We start from the raw sequence: 16,750 nt of genomic DNA on the forward strand, positions 1-16,750 counted from the left end.
GTAGCTAAAGAACTCCTTTATCTCACTCTTGACATTTATTAAGGAGTTTATGTAGTAGTGTGGTCTCTCATATTGTGAACCTTGGAGACAATCTCAGACATCATTCTCCAGCATGGTTTATGTGGAAGAATACTTTTAGAGAAAATGCGTTGATTAGAGACTGAAACAAGAAAAATCCTTCAACTTCCTATAGTAGAAAGCATTGGTTTTGGTATCAGTGCAGTTTGTTGTTTGTTTTTTTTTTAAAGGGCAAATATCACTTGCTTAAAAAAACATTAATAATAGAATAATGAAGCGTTGGCCAAACAAATTGTGCAAAAAGATTTGACTGTTAACAGCAGCTGGCCTCAAGGGATAGAATAATGTTCTAAGAAGTTGGCTACTGTTGTCTCCAGATGCCGCCAAGCAAAGGATTTATGTATGGTACTGGTATGATTGTATATAGTGGATGAAGTTTTTTGTATGAACATAACTGATTGAGCAGTCATTTTACATAATTTGAATATTCCTGTTCTCACTCTGGCTTTTCCATTCATTGCTAGTTTTGGAAAACCTATTTCAGATGGGTAGAAAATCAGGAATAATTGAGTTAGTCTTTTTGCCAAGAGTGACTATACCTGTTTCAGATCTGAGCAATCGGCAAAATTTTCATTTAAAAAAAAATAAACCACAAACAAACAAAAAACAACCTTGCAAAACCCCCTGTGAGAGCATTTGGCTTGCATTTCATCCTGAATCTTGTATTCTACACAGGATTTCTTGCATATGGAGCAGGGGCATTTTCAGAGGGCCAAAACTTGCATAAAATGATCTTGAATTTTCTTCCCAATGCCTAAAATTGTAAGTCTTAATGCCTTCAATCTCATTCTTGTAAGTTTTTCTAGCACCTCAGTTCTAGTAATTAACTCAGTTTCTTTCTAAAATCAGACTTCATTGTGATGAAGAGAATTATTTGTTTATCAGAAATATGAAAGATTCTGAAGTGCTCAAGTCTTGGAAAATTTCAGCAATCTGAAGTTAAAACTTCACCTTCTTTGCAAACAAGTTAGACATTTCTGCTATTAATGGCTTCTTCATCATTCTGGGTGTTTGTTTAGATCAAAATTATTGATGTGTTTTTTTCTGCTTGGAGTCCAGTCTTAGCAGTTGGACCAAAATCCATTTAGCCATTTAAGAGATTGAGAATTATTAAAAATGGAAGTGTGTTTTTATTCTTCTCCTGCATCAAAATAACAGAAATTTAAATGCAGTGTCTAAGCTAAGTTTTACTGATGATTAAAACCGCATTGGATACTTACTAAGCATCTGCTCCAGCCTTTAGTAGAAGCCTACAGGCCTGTTTACACAAGAAAATTTAGAGATAGATTCTGCTATAAATCCAATATGAGTACCCTACTAGTAATGACAACTGTAAAGGATGGCTCTGGTAAATACTCTAGGGTAAACAGTTCCTAATGAAGCTCAAGCCTTGTGGTCATCAGGGTGAGAGGCAAAAAAGGCATTGGTTGGGCCCACTCTCACAAGAGGAAAGGTTTCGCTGAAACACCGCAAAAATTTGACCTCTTCTCTCCCTTCTTTGCGAAACCTCTGTTTAGGGACCAGAGATAATTCTCCTTGGTGTGGGAGGGGGGCTGCATTGCTTTGAATCTTAAAGGTTTTTCAGCAAATTTTACTGCATTCTACATTCATAGGCATATTCTAAATTTGTTTATGAAATGAACCCCAGAAAACACTTGCTTTTTAAATGTGTAAGAGTCCTTGACTTCTGGCATCCTGGTTTTTCCTTTTGATCAGCTTTTTGGAAAAGGCAGTCAGGGTTTTCCTGTTCCGATCCCCACTACGTTCAGGAAAAGATCAAATTCACCTACAGATATATAGGTCTGTTATTTTGACATTAGTTGAAGCAGCAAGCAGTGTCAAAACTTCCTCAGTGCAGAAGAGTCACAAGAGTTACTGCTGAAAATTTGATCATTGAGTAAGGGCATGAAAGATGTTTATTTTGTTTTTAATGTTTGTGGTAGCAAAAAGGAGGGGGTATTAATACATTTCATACACTGGGAGCAAGAACTGTAATCTTGTCTAGTATGCCTGCAAGGTAATATCAGATTAATTAGAGAAGTAGGATTTGGCTGCTACGAATCTACTCCACTGCTCCCTACCCTCCGATTGTTGTGACTGTCCCCTAGAAAGATTTCTGGCTTTAAGACTGTAATAGTGTTGCTGTGCTCCCTTACCTAACACCTGTATAACTGTCAGCCTTAGAGCAATAATGAAGTTCTGGTTTTCATCTTGGGAGTGTCCACCGTCTCTCTTAATAAGAAAAAATTGTCATGAAAAATACAGTTTCTGTGCTCCTTAGTGATTTCTTTTTAGAGCTGAAAATAAACACAGCCTATAGCCAGTGTCAAATGCAAAAGCTAGGGGCCAGTATTTTCAAAACTGAACTTTCATTTGTACCCTAACCTGGTTCTAGAAGTGTAAGTAAGCTGCATTGTGGGGGTGAGTGGGATGGGGTGAAGTGGGGGGTTTGTTTGGGAACCCAATGGCTTTTCAGAGAGTCCAGAAATATATCGGGAAGAAGAGTCACTGCCAACAAGTGAATAAGTACTGCTGAACCCAAATTTAACTGTAGGCATTGAGGATTTGAATGGCTGATGTTTTTTTTATTGCAGCATAAATTTATGCTTATGATGCACACATAAGGCAATCTTATATGTGAAAACCAAAAATAGCTTAATGCATACAAGATGTTTCTTTCTTGAGAGTCGCCGGTTGATGTTTACAGCGCTAGAGTTTTGTACAAATTAGCAAAATTGTCCAAGAACTGGAGCTAATACACAGCCACAGTAAGTGTCATGTTATGATTACTGTGCTAGTGGTGTCCCCATTAGTTTAAGGCTTCCTCAGGCATATCTGTAAAAGCTGCTGTCATTAAAGTGACATGCCTTTCATTAGTTAAATGCATTTGTAATGTTTTAGTAGATACCAATGCTTTTGGCAAAGTTTTCCCTTTATGCAGCTCGAAGAGTCAGCATCTCAAGAAGATGGTTCCAGGTATCTTTAAATGAGATTTAATTTAGCATCCATAACTTAGATAACTTCCTCTAAGGCTGTGTTTCAGTCTAATGATATTCTGCAGTAGATTTTTCTAGTGATAGGATCTGACCCTTGGGATCTCAATCTGTCAAAAATGATTCATTTCAAAGGTGTAATTCAACTTCAAAGATAAGAATTTTATCTATTGGGCCATCCTTTGTCATCAAAGTCTATGGAAATTTTGTAACTGTATTAAGTGAAAAAGGAACCTTCAGCAGGAATTGAAGTGGTTAGTTACTCATTAGACAAAATTAATCCAATTTCTTTACATACAGTGGATCAAAACAACAAAAGTTACTCATACAAACCTGGCCAAGACCTTGATCTCACTGAGCAGTTTTAGGGCGAGTTCAGATTTGCAGAAAGGGTGCTGACAATCTTGGGATTGTGGCAGTCATTTTGGCTGTTCAGGGCCTCTCTTCCTTAAACCTACAACTGCTGCAGGCTTAGGCCTTCAGCCTAGAAAGAATATATAGTGAAGCTTTGCTGCAGCTAAAGATCACATTCTGGTTTGGTGACAAGTAGGTTGCTGTACCTGTCTGACTCAGCAGATCAGTCTATTAGAGAATTAACCACCTCATAAGGTAGGTTGAAATCTGGTTTATCTCAAACATGTCAAAGCAATAGATTGGCTTAACATGTGGAACTACATCACCAGTTGGCCCTACCATGATTGTAGCCTGTCCATGGCTGTCTCCACTCCCTTAGTTGTGCTGGCACTGGTGCTCAGTGGATTCCTTGTGCCTTAAACCAGCCCAGGCTGACCAAAACCAAGTTGCACAAGTTTTCGAGGTGTCGTTCCATGAACCAGCTCAACATGATCAGGTGAGTGCTAATGCAAGGAAGAAATAGGAAGGGCAAGTTCAAGGGGGCAGAGAGCAGGGAGGTGAGTGTAGGATCACATTGAGATGGCATTCTTCTGGGCCTGGTTTTGGAACCAGAGCCTATGGAGAAGGCTGATCAGTGAAGTTTGGGATTAAAATAGGCATAAATGGCTAGGACCTGGCTGTGGAAAATCCATTGTGCACTATGAATGGTAGAGCCAAGGCCCCAGGTCTTTCCCTTTTTGTCACACTGGGTACTCTAAAGTAGCCACTGTTGGGGGAGTAGAAGTCTTTACTTTGTTATAGCGAAGGCACATCTCAAAACTTTGTGGCCAAAAGCAGATGCTTATGGAAAAGTATAATGGGCAGGCATATATGTACTAGTTTGTCCCTGAAGATTTCCTGACTTAGAAGCTATAGTCTCTTCTGTGAACATCTCTTGTTTTCTCTTAAATGCCTATAAGCTTCTAGCATTCACAGTCTGCTCTCAGTACCACAACTTAACAATGTCACATGAAGCACAATGTTCTGAAAATTAGTTTCATTTTATTATTTTCCCTTCTTGCATTGAAAGATGCAATAACCATGTGATCCCTATTCACCTTTTCTGTACTACTCTTTCTATAGACCTTTATCTCTTTCTAGTCTGAAGAGTCCTTAGCCTGCTCAGTTGCTCCAAGAGTGTGGAGATTGTTTCACTATTCTTACTGCTTTTCTGTATTTTTTTTTTCTTCTGTATCATTTGGGTTGGGAGGGTACTGAGTAGAGGGAGAAAGGTGCACATGAGATGCAGGTATAAATATAGAGAAACAGATCCAGATATAAATCTGTGACATAGTGATGATCTCAAAGTTTTTGTCACTCACTGAGTGTGTTTGGCCTGCTGTATTTTTTTAAGAAGTGATATGTGGTAGGATAGCCTCTGATTGTTTTTCATTCAGAATTGACAGAAATGTGTACATAAGACACATAATTCTAATATATCACACTTCATGATAAAGTTTAGTTTGATTTTGTTGAATAGCGTAATTAAAATGTATGCAATGTACAGACACTTTGTGTAAGTACAGTGCTTTCTCTACAGCCCTCACAATTTGTATTTGTCTTAGGTAAATTATAGAAAGCATGCAAATATGCGCTCCTGTACAGGTGGCTGTACTAAAATCTGCCAGTGTTCATGAGATAGTCTTATGTTTGAGGTTCAAACCTCTCAGAGCACAACCTAATTGAAGCTCACCTAAAACACGCAAGAATATGTAAAATTTAATACATATTTTAGAAGATAATACTTAGATCTTTTCATCCCAGTTCCGTAAATATTGATACTTAGAGGTGAAGACTGGCAACCAGAAAAAAAGAAGTTGCCTGTCAGTAGTCATATGATATGGTGTATATGGGAGCAAAGTAGGGAGAGGGACTGCAGCTCTCTTCCCTTTCTTCACTGGAAAGTACCTGCAGAGACACCTGATAACAGGGAGGTAGTCAGAGGAACAAATATTAATACTTGCCTTATGTACCTGCGCTCATCTGATACTCAAGTTGCAATGCTTAGCTTGTGAATCTATCTTATGTATATGCCCTGCAGTTAACTCTGCATAAAAAGTGCTTCTTTGATAACTTAGTCTGTTTGTGAAGACTTTTGTTAGTTCAGTTGGTTTTAACATACTATGTGGCAGAGTAGTCTTAGGTGAAGATAATGGAGAACTAGGAATAATAGACTAACATTTTTAGAAACTGAATTTTTAAAAGTTTGCAATTAAAAATATACAGAATACGAACTAGATTAAGCGCTTTGAAACACAACTGAGCATTCCTAGGCCTCCGATGTAATGCTGTCAATTTCTGATAGTTCTGTTTCTTCAGGTTCTTTCATGCAGTTTGGTCACAAAGTTAATGACACTTATTCTGTTAGAAGAATCATTTAGGTTGGAGAAGATCAAATCCAGCTGTTAAAACATTCCTGGCAGTGGTGGGATTCGAACCCACGCCCCCGAAGAGACTGGAGCCTTAATCCAGCGCCTTAGACCGCTCGGCCACACTACCCTGGTGGACTTGCACAGCATGTACTTAATATTCCTAATCTTAAAAACTCCACGAGCTCTGTGGTTTGTGCCTCCTATTTTCTGCTGAATACAAATTTGGAAGTGGATTTTTCCTCACTTGCCATCTGTTGACTGCCAGCTTTTTGTCTGGTTTTTAAAATGCTTCCAGAACTTATGCTTTGAGGCTTGGTCTTGGCCTGGTGTGTTACTGCAGACTCTCAGAAACATGTTGAATGGTTGTTCTCAACATAGCAGCAGCTGTCATCATTTACAATTCTAGTGTTTAGGGAAAAATCAGCTGATGCTGACATTAGATCACAAGCTTCTCCTGATTAAAAAATAATGTTTATAAAAAAAGATTGTGTCCTGTGTTTGAACTGCATTTCCCTTTCTATCTCCATTTCTATTTCTCACCTCCTACATCTTTGTTCTCACTCATGTTCAGCTTGCTTTTTCAGCTGCTGGGGATTCCTTTTCAGAGGCTGAAATAAATTACATCTTTAACACGTAAAACATGTTGAGAGAACCTCATCACCTGACTGTGGAGTTCTGGGAAGCATGTTGCAGTAATTATTTTGTTTGAAAAATCCTGGAAGTGTCTAATGGAAAGCTTTCTAAATAAGTAGTTTCTCCCCACAGCTGCTGCGTCTGTTAAGATTGTAAGATAAACTGAGCTTGACCTGCAAAATGGTATAAAAGATTGTGGAATACTTAAATCTTCTAAAAAGTCTGTTGAAGAGTGTGGTACTAGCCAGTCAGCTTTTGGAAATATAAACTCAGAGAAATATAGTAGTTGCTATTAAACTGAGAACTTACACATGATTGCTTACCTAGTGCTATCAGATGCTACAATTATATCTAGATAATCAGTCACAGAAAACTTAACTAGTATTTCAGATTCTGAAATGCTGTATTTGATGGTGAATACTCACTGGTAATAAGTAAAATATTCTTTTATAGTTGCCTGTGGGGATGGGTGTATGAGATGAATTTGGATTAGAGAGCAGCTAGCCATTATGTATATATGTGTGTGTGGTCATCAGAACTGAACTGCTCAAATTTTTGCTGAGTTCAAACAACTAAACGAAGCACCCTCAGTCATAGCTCAACTTAGACCAGAACCAAAGTAAAGTAGGTTAGGCTCCAACTGTAACATTAACTTCCAAAGTAATGCAGTACCACTTTCTTCTTTGACTTCTGTAGTTTCAGATGAAGTCTCCTGTCCTGTATGAAGTAAAGTGGGGGTGGGGAAATAAATACAATGTAGGTAAATCAAGATTTTAGATGTGGCCTTTAGGATGTTAAACCTTGCTTTTAGTGTTCACAGAACTGCTACAAGAGTTTCAAACTCCAGTGGTAATGATGCTCAGGCGCACTTTCCAAGCCAAGGAACTCTGGGTTTAGATACCTGAACTTGTCACTGTGGGCTTCTTACAAAAAATTTTCCGATACAGTTGAGTAAGTCTCTGTTTTGAATAAACGTGCTTCAATGCTGAGGGAGGATTTCATTATGTATTCTCTTGGCCAGAAGAACATGGTCACTGTAAAGTTTGTGCACATCCTTAATTCTTTACTGCCCAAATTAGTGAGTTTTTAAATAGCTTTGCCAAAGAGCAGGCTTTTTTCTGTTTACTGGCATGGGAAAAGATAGTCCCATAATCATCCAGTGGAATAGTCAGCTGTCTCCTGTAGGGATTACTTCAGTAGTATCAAAATACTGTAGTGATATCAGTGTTAATTCCCACTCAAGTACCATAGCAATTTTTACCTCTATCTTGTGTGATTTCTTTTTTTTTTTTTTTTTTTTAAATAGTCTGCACTCTGCCCTGTGTTTGGTGCAAAAAAAAGGCTGGAAAGTAGCATTTTAAAAGCTGTTCTACTTCCTTTTTCCATTCTTTCTTCCAATGCCTACTTTTACAATGTATGATCCTAAGGCACTAATAGAACCTGCAACAGCATCTGAAGTTTCATAAGTACAAAAGAAAAAAAAAAAAGCTTTTCCAACTGAGAAATGCCTTTTAACACTTCAAAATGTATTGCTGTGAGCAGCAGTCAAAGAACAAAATATAGCAGCAGAGGGAAAAATTCTGAAAGAATAGAATATGGCGGAGAAAAATTTACAAGGCAGGCAGAATTTTTTTAAGCAAGATCCTGCTGGTTTGTTTTTTGGAAACAGCAATGAGAGCTGTCAACATCCAGGAAATGCTCAAAACAGACAAAATGTGTGACTTATTTCAATTTCTGTGTGATCTTCTGTGTGAAGATAGACACGAGAGTTATTTTTAAAAGCTTGTGAATCTCCTCAGAGAGCCTTGTTAAAGAATGTATTCTGTAACCTAGACTCTTACTCCAGGATGTTTTCAGGAACACAAAGTATCTTTTCTTAGGTTATAATTTCCTGAATGGAAGATCTCTACAGGTTAAATTCTGAGAGACAAATAAAACAATTTGGGGATCAACTGATGGAGTCCAGTGGGATTGGAGGACAGCATCAGAGAAGAAAAAAGACACTTAGAGGAAAATAGAATTGTTGGCTACTGAGGAAGGACAAGGGAGAAGAAAGCAAAGGTATAGAACAAGAGGAGAAAGTAAAATGCCTGAAAAGAAACACACCACACTAATAACAGGGCACAGACGTTAGAAGAAATGAAGCAGAAACAAAAATGTTACTGGGTTGAAAAAAACATGGGTAACAGGAAAGAAAATGAGAATAAAAATGCCCTACAAGGGTGATTTTTTCTTTCATGTTGTGTGAAAAGCACCCACTGCTCTGAGCTTCAGAGTGCAATACATGTAGAGGCCTAAGTAGGTGTTGTTCTACACTATGTGCTTTGATAGCAACCGTTATACAAATTTCAAACTCAGATGGTGCCAGGCAATAGCTGTGTAACTTTGGTGCTCTTGATCAGGCATGCATATGAAAGTTCATTGTGGAATAAGAACCAGCTCATGGTAGAGCAGCAGAGGAGCCTTCTCTGTTATTCCACATTTCTCTCATAGCTGCGTGTAGACAACAAGAGAAAAGCTCATAGGCACTCAGGGCAATCAAACCTCATAGAGGCCATTTTAGTTTACAATTTAAATGTCACCTTCTGAGTAGTATCTAGGACTGCACGCCACCCAGACCCTCTGCCAGCTGAAACCTGATTACTATAAGTTACAAAGAAAGCTCTTAACCACCACTTGCACAGTTCCTGTTCTTTGTGAGCTATAGCATCCCTGGCCTATTTTGTGTTCTTTCCACTACAGACATAAGTATGGTTATTTACATTTTTACATGACATTTCTAACATTCCCTGAGTCATTCAGGTTCATTGGAAGTAAAGCTGTACAACTTGCTTGTTACCTTTTTTTCTAAGTACTTTTGAATTTTGTATTTTTCTAATCAGTCAGTTGCAAACCCTTAGATATTTATGAGCCTTTAAAAATAATCTTACATCTTTGCATTGGTTTGTTTAGAACATATTGCTTGCTACTTAAAGGCTAAGCTCTACAAAAATCTGTAGCTTGGTTTTAATGAAGTTTTATCAAAATTCCACAGACTTTAATGGTATAAGAAAGGGAAGTTTAAAATGGATTTTCATTCACACAGTCCTTTAATGTGGACCTTGTTTGTTTGCTTCCCCTGTTCTTTCATTTAAAAGGCGATAGCTTCTACCTAGTCCTTGAAATAATACAGTGTTTCTGACATCATAACTAGTAGTTACCTGTTACTTTGGGTCATGGGACAAAAGAAGCATCTATATGCTAAAGGAGTTTCTTGAATTGACTTGCTAGAAGTGCTGTAATACAGCTTGACACTGTCTTTGGCAGCTTTTCCTGTTGTCTGTTACTATACTTCTTGAATATGAAAGAAAAAGGCGTAAGGCTGCTTTGTATCCCATGCTTTGTGTGGTCATAGGAATGTTGCTTCCTCCAGCTTACTATGCTAAGAACTGGTGAAGTAAAACTTCAGTGAAGAACTTACAGTATTGTAAAAGTACCGTATATAGATGGGACTGTCAGTTCAGCCAGCATGTATGTTGAATCAAATGGGATTATTCAGTGGTAATTAAGAAGCTTGCTTGTACTATCACAAAACAGTAATCCAGTAAAACTTGGAATGATGCATCCTACAGCTTGGATAAACTAAGTTAATATTCAGATGTGAGCCAGCAATGTGTGCTCGCAGCCCAGAAGGCCAACCATATCCTGGGCTTCATTAAAAGAAGCGTGGCCAGCATGTTGAGGGAGGTGATTCTCTGCTCCAGTCTGGTGAGACCCAACCCGGAGTTCTGCATCCAGCTCTGGAGTCCTCAGTACAGGAAAGGAATGGTCCTGTTGGAGCGGGTCTGGAGAACAGCCAGAAAAACGATCAGAGGGATGAAATACTTCTCCTGTGGAGAAAGGCTGAGACAGTTGGGGTTGTTCAGCCTGGAGAAGGCTCTGGGGAGACCTTCTTGTGGCCTTTCAATGTTTAAAGGGAGCTTACAAGATAGACAAACTTTGTAGCAGGTCCTGTTGCGATAGGACATGGGGTAACGATTATAAACTAGAAGAGGGTAGATTCAGACTAGATATAAGGAAGAAAGTTTTTTATGATGAGGGTGGTGGAGCACTGGCACAGGTTGCCCGGAGAGGTGGTAGATGCCCCATTTCTGGCAGCATTCAAGGTCAGGTTGGACGGGGCTCTGAGCAACCTGATCTAGCTGAAGCTGTCCCTGCTTGTTGCAGGGTGGGTTTGGACTGGATGATCTTTAAAGGTCCCTTCCAACCCAAACTATTCTATGATTTTAGAAAGAAAAATAGGTGTTTGGTAATATCTTAGAAATAAAAAATAAAAACTTGATAGCCTCTAAACTTTTAGTCTATTCTAATCAAATTGTACTTGATTGACAATAGGCTGTTGGAAACCTCAGTATTCGAGATTTGCTTTTGTATAGCTCATTAAAGAAGATGAATGGGATCCAATTTCTCTGGAGAAGTGGCCAAGAATATCATCTGCCAAAGTTACTTGAATAATTTTAAACCTATCTGCCCTTGTATTGTATTGCATTATAGCTTTTTTTTTTAATTAGTCCTTAACCTTGTTTTAAATCCTCTGTCATTCTGAGTGTAGTCTTTGAAACTTTTATGAAAGCAGTTACAAATCTTCATTAAATTTTTTCAGCATACATGGATGGTGTTACCCAAGATATCTGAAAAGCATAGGTTTGGAGACTTGTTTCTGTATCACAAGTTAAACTTTAATTCAGTTCATGAAACACATTGAACTTCTAACTAATATGGTCAGGATTGAACTAAACAGCAAAGAGAAATTTTTAAAGCTTTTCCCTTTAGTTAAATATTAAACACCAAAGGTGTTAATATTTTGTTTAATTATTAAAATTTTATTCCAATGTATATAAGCATTTATGCAAACATCTTGTATTTAGGTATGCTGCCCATATGGTACTAGCAAAGACCTGAGGCAGTTTGGAGAGAATTGCTCATACAAGTAAAGCCACAAGCATGTTCACTTAGTGAACACGGAAATAGATTGGTATATCTGTAAGGGACTGAGAAGGTAGAGTATATCCAATGTGGACCCACCTGTGGGCTAAGCCAATGAACGTAAAAGAAAGAGCCTAAAATAATAGTAATAAGAGAAGCTGAGTTCTTAGCATGGGAAGGTGCTTGAGGAAGTATTTAATCTCAGTAGTGGAGGCAAATATCTTTTTCACTAAGATAGCTCTTATTGAGAGATAATTTATTATGGATTAGGTTTGTCTTTTTCCCCCAAAACTAATAAATCTTGCTTCTGTATGTTTCCCTTCCTTCACAGGGATTGGAGAAAGGTTACTTTCATGTGAGAGGGAAAATGCTTTCAGAAAGTAATGATTCAGCAACATATTTTCCTGTACCTTATGACCTGCCACCAGAACAGTATGGAAGCAAAGGTAAGGTGTAACTTCAGAAGAAAAGTAGGTGTATTATATATGGAGCAAACTAATGTAACTCTGACTTATTTGAACACTGCTGTGTTCCAAAGCTATATTTTAACATTTTTGTGGCATGACTGTATTTGAGATTATATCAGTCCCATATTCTGCTTGTGCCTTCAAAGCAAACAACTATAGAGTCTTTTGGTTCTAATTTTCAATTTATTATTGTTTAAGTTTTGTATCAGCAACCTAAATATTATATTTTCATTTCTCTCTGGGATTCTTGTATGCATTAGGAAAATAGATATTCTTTATGGAATCAAAATGTTTTTCTGCAGAACTTATGGGGAAAGGAGTGTTGAAAGAGGAATGTTTGGAAGAGAGCAGGTATGAGGGGAAAAACAATCCTCTGGAAGTGGGGTGTAAAAGAATTTGCTGCAAATCAGAAAAAAGAGGAGTTGCTTTTGGTCCATTCTATATTTCACAGTTTCAGACTTCATTTTCTTGAAGGTCTGTGTTGGTATCCTCCTTGGAAGGGTGGAGGGGATATATTTCATAACACTTCAAGAGATTTACAGAATCTCAACCTTCTCAGCTTCTGAGACTCTCTCTAAAACATGCAAATCAGGAAAGTGATAAGTAAGTGCTGCTATGGGGTGATGTTAGCTCAAAAGCCTAAAAATACATTGAGGACAATGATGTTGATGTGCTACCTGCAGTATTTAAGAAGAGTAAATTTTTATCTTTGTGTTCTTAAAACTAATGTGAAAAGATTGTAACTTCTTTTTTTGAGAAGCCACGATCTAAAAAAGACATCTACAGCAGAGCTTGAAATAATACTGAGTAACAAGGAGTTCAGGAAAGATAATATTTATAGTAACTCAAGTTTTTCTGCTTATTTTTTAACTAACAAATGATGTGGGGAGAAAGAATGCTTAAAAGCTAAGAAGTAAATAGACTTATAGAGTCTTACATGGTAAATAAAAGTAAAGACACATCATTTCAGGCTCAATAAGGTCCTCCAGCAGGATCAGATCCTGCGAGCATGATGCTTCTTGTAGCTGAAGTAAGAATGCTTTGGCAGCATCCTCTTGATCAGGTGACCTGTAGTAAACACCAACTGTGAGGTTTCCTTTGTTGGCTTGACCTATTGAATTTTCACCCATAAGCTCTCAACCTGTTCATTGCTGTTTTTCAAACACAGTGTTTTACACAGAGGGCATGCACACACACACACACCCCCCAGCCTTCTTCCTTGCCTGTCCCTTCTGAACAGTTCATAGCCATCACTTGTAGTGTTCCAGTCATGTGATTCATCCCACAAAGTTTCAGTGATATCCATTAGATCACAGCTTTCTAGCTGCACAGTGGCTTCCAACTCCTGTTTGTTATCCATGCTGTGTGCACTGGTATGGAGGCACTTCAGCTGGGCTGTTGACTATGTCACCTTCTTAGAGGAACAAGCCCTAATTCCTTTGCAGCATTTCACAGGTGTTCCCTGTTAGTTCCTAATGCATGAGCTGCCCCCAGCTCGTCTGTGATGCTCAAAACTCCAACCCCTTCATGACTGACTCTAGATTAAAGCCCTTTGTGTAAGTCTGGCCAGCTTGTTGGCAAAGAGGCTTTTGCCCCACTTGGTCAGGTGAATCCCATCAGCTCCCAACAAACCGGGCTTCTCACAGGTAGATCTGTGATCATAGAAGGCAAAACCTTGAGTATGGCACCAGCTACACAGCCAGGCATTCATCTGTTCAGTATGATGCATGTTACTTTTGTAACTTGCAGCGATGATTTTTCTGTTTTATGAGCTTACTACTTACCTAAAAGAATTCTTAAATGGTATTTCACTTCTCCCAGAGAAAAAATACTGGCTCAATGGAGAAACATGATAATACATTCTATTATACTGTTTTATTTAGTGTAAAACATGCTGTCCATTTAAGTACTGTTAATGTTATTTTGGGGAGCAGTGGCGGGGTTGTGCCTGGGTACTAGCAAACTAAAGGGGAAGAATATACTACAACTAACTGTTGTGCTCTGGGACACATATGCTCTGTCTGCTTGGTAACTAGTGCTCAAACTGATGTTTTTTGGAAGGTTTTTCTCAAAGGTCTTACTTAAATTTTTGGAAATTTCAAAACAAAGATTAAAAATTAGAATACCTGTGTATTCTGAAGTCTTTCTTATGCAAAAATGTAGCTGTATAGTGAATATTCTTCTTGGTTTAATCCCTGCATTTCACCTACTGTGTCAGTGAGTTTTATGCATATTTAACTAAATGTAAAGATTTTTTTCCAAATAACTATTTTTCACTTTCTGCATGGAAAGCTTATTTCTGTACACAACCCATTTGTCTGTAGTTCAGCTTTTGGGCCTCAGCTTTCTCCCGTGATGTGAACAGATGTCAGAATTCAAGTTGTCTAGGTTTTGGCAATGGAAGCAAAGTCAGCTGCCTGTGCCTTTTCACATCTCTCTCCTAAATACTCTGTTTCAGTTCCTCAGTCTCCTGGTGGAAAAGATGTTTAAAGAATTCCCATGGTATGGGATGGACTCATAAAATAATCTGTCCCTAACAATACAGTTAACAACTCCCAAAGTCTCTGAGAGTGATATGATTAGATCTATTTTAATGAAGTCTTGAGAAGCAGAAATGCAAGTAATTATCCTTTCCCTACAGAAACCATATTGACTGATCCCTGTAATTGAAGGGAGAAAAAGGCTCGGGGGGAATTTCTGTGAACTCAGATTCTCTAAGCATGGGAAAACAAAGTACACATCACTTCCGTACAATCAGAAAAATCCTATCAGGAGCAGGAGGGAGGAGAAGCAGGGCAAATAATGAACAGATGGTCAGGAGCAGGGCCATACGTTTGCCATGTAAAGTTCTAAGTAGAAGATAGGTATAACAAAATACATTGTTTTTTCCTGTCCTTGCACCAATTCAAATCTTGAATCAGACATACTTAAATGTTACAGAATTATATTATTAAATAATTTTTTAAAGTGACAGGAAAAACAGTTCCTTAGTTTGGAAATAATTTAATTGCAGAGATTCTTTGTCATTCTGTCACAATGGCTTTTTGTCATATTAATTGGTGTTTATCAGATGGGACTGGACTTCCACTGTGAAAACTGTTACAGTGAAGTAGATGCATTTTGAAAAGCAATAAAATACATCTCAGGACATACAATGATAAACTCAGTACATGATGTAAATAATATGTCTGGTTTCAGCCATAACAATACATAAGGTTGATCCACAGTCTTAAAGTCCATTAAGTTCAGTAATAATAGAAAAACTTGGTCCCTGTCCTACTTTCCTCTCACCCCATATAACAGGGAGGAAAAAAATACAGAAGACTTGTCCACCTTTGCCTGGTTTGCCTCATTAGTCAGTAGGTTTCATTCTAAAACTCAAGTTTAGGTGAAACAGAAAAACAGGATCTCCTGGAGAAAAAATCATGAAGATTTTCTTCCAAAGATTTCTAAAGAGCATAAGTTGAGATCGCTGTGAGAGAAAGAACTTCTTGGTTTCACACTGTTTTTCTCTCCCAGAGAGATGGATTATCCTTCACTGAAACATAATCATAGGCTAAGATGTAGTCACTGAAGGATGTATTGATGTGCTTTAAGATGTCACTGGTAGGGTAATTATGATATATCACCTCTGTGACACATATTTTAAATTTTCCCATTGCTTTCATTCAGTTTTCAGCTGTATTTCAGACTTGCACAGAGCCACATTTTACAATACATGGACAGGTAAGCTCCATCTGCTTGTGCTAACCAGAGTCCTTTGATCTTCCTGAAGGGAACAAAGAATAAACTTTAACTGGGTCTCAAACCATAGCTGGTAGCACCATAGTCACTTCAAGTTGAGATAAGGAGTTCGTAAAATTTCTTCTGGGAGAGAAATGATACCAGAAATATTTTCATGTCAGGTAGATAATTTTAACTATATGGGATAATGTAAAAAAAAAACCCAAACAAAAAACCAAGACAAACAAGCAAGCCAGCCACCAACAAAGCACGCCATAATACTTGGAAAAAAATATTTTTTGACCTAAAAGTTGTCAGAAAGTAATGATTATGTGATTAATTAGCTCAATGAATCAGCAAATCTATGGTTTACATGTATTATAAACCATTTTGTTGTATTATAGTAAGCTTCAGTATTTTGGGCTACTTCATCTGCTTTTTTTCCTAGTGAGTTGTACTTAACTTTCTACTTACACTGAAGTGTGATTAGATTTCTGCTTAATTGGCTCTGTTGTCTGCTTTTTTAGGGAGACCATAGCAGTTGAAACATTTCTGAAACATTTCTCTGCATTGTTATTCTATGAGATTTCAGATTTACTTATCTCATGCACTTGTTACAGAACTCTCTTACAGTGCTACTGAAAAGGGGATGAGCTAAAAATATCTTTATCAGCAGCTCTTTGAGTTGTGACTAGGTTACAAGGCAGGAATTTATATAAGCTTTTCCTGAGCTCTTAGTTCAGAATGCTCTGGAACTCCTTAAACCCTGTTCCCAAGAACCCCATAAAGCAGCAGGATAAGTAATTTCTGCTAAACAAGTTATTTCTTATTCAGTTTTCTCTTCAGTGTATGTATTTAAATAAAGGAAAGAAACTGGCTGTTTAGTTGACTAATAGCATACAGAAAATATAAGTATATACAAAAAAATAAGATGGGTTCCAGCTCAGTTCAGATTGATCTAAAGTTAGAGTGAAACTACATATTACTCTCTATATATGCCAGTTATATGAATTACATTACTTTTTGGTTTCTTCGCTCTTTGTTGAAGATTTCTTTCCTGAACCATCCTCACAATTTGTAAAAATGTATTTCATTATTTTCCATTGGGAAAAATCTATTTTACCCT

The 16,750-nt window shown here is 37.7% G+C and overlaps 1 protein-coding gene and 1 non-coding gene across 2 annotated transcripts in view; one reads left to right on the plus strand and one right to left on the minus strand.

Moving 5' to 3' along the window:
• TDP1 (tyrosyl-DNA phosphodiesterase 1) overlaps nucleotides 1-16,750 on the plus strand; it is a 53,882-nt gene that overhangs the window by 29,795 nt on the left and 7,337 nt on the right. The window contains exon 15 of the mRNA XM_075103697.1: nucleotides 11,766-11,880. Coding sequence (XP_074959798.1) covers nucleotides 11,766-11,880 — 115 coding nt within the window. The remainder of the gene's footprint in view (nucleotides 1-11,765; nucleotides 11,881-16,750) is intronic.
• On the minus strand, nucleotides 5,882-5,963 carry TRNAL-AAG (transfer RNA leucine (anticodon AAG)). The gene has a single exon. It is a non-coding gene; the product is annotated as a tRNA-Leu (tRNA).

Source organism: Phalacrocorax aristotelis, chromosome 9, assembly GCF_949628215.1.
Source record: "Phalacrocorax aristotelis chromosome 9, bGulAri2.1, whole genome shotgun sequence".
In the NCBI taxonomy this organism is placed as follows: domain Eukaryota; kingdom Metazoa; phylum Chordata; class Aves; order Suliformes; family Phalacrocoracidae; genus Phalacrocorax; species Phalacrocorax aristotelis.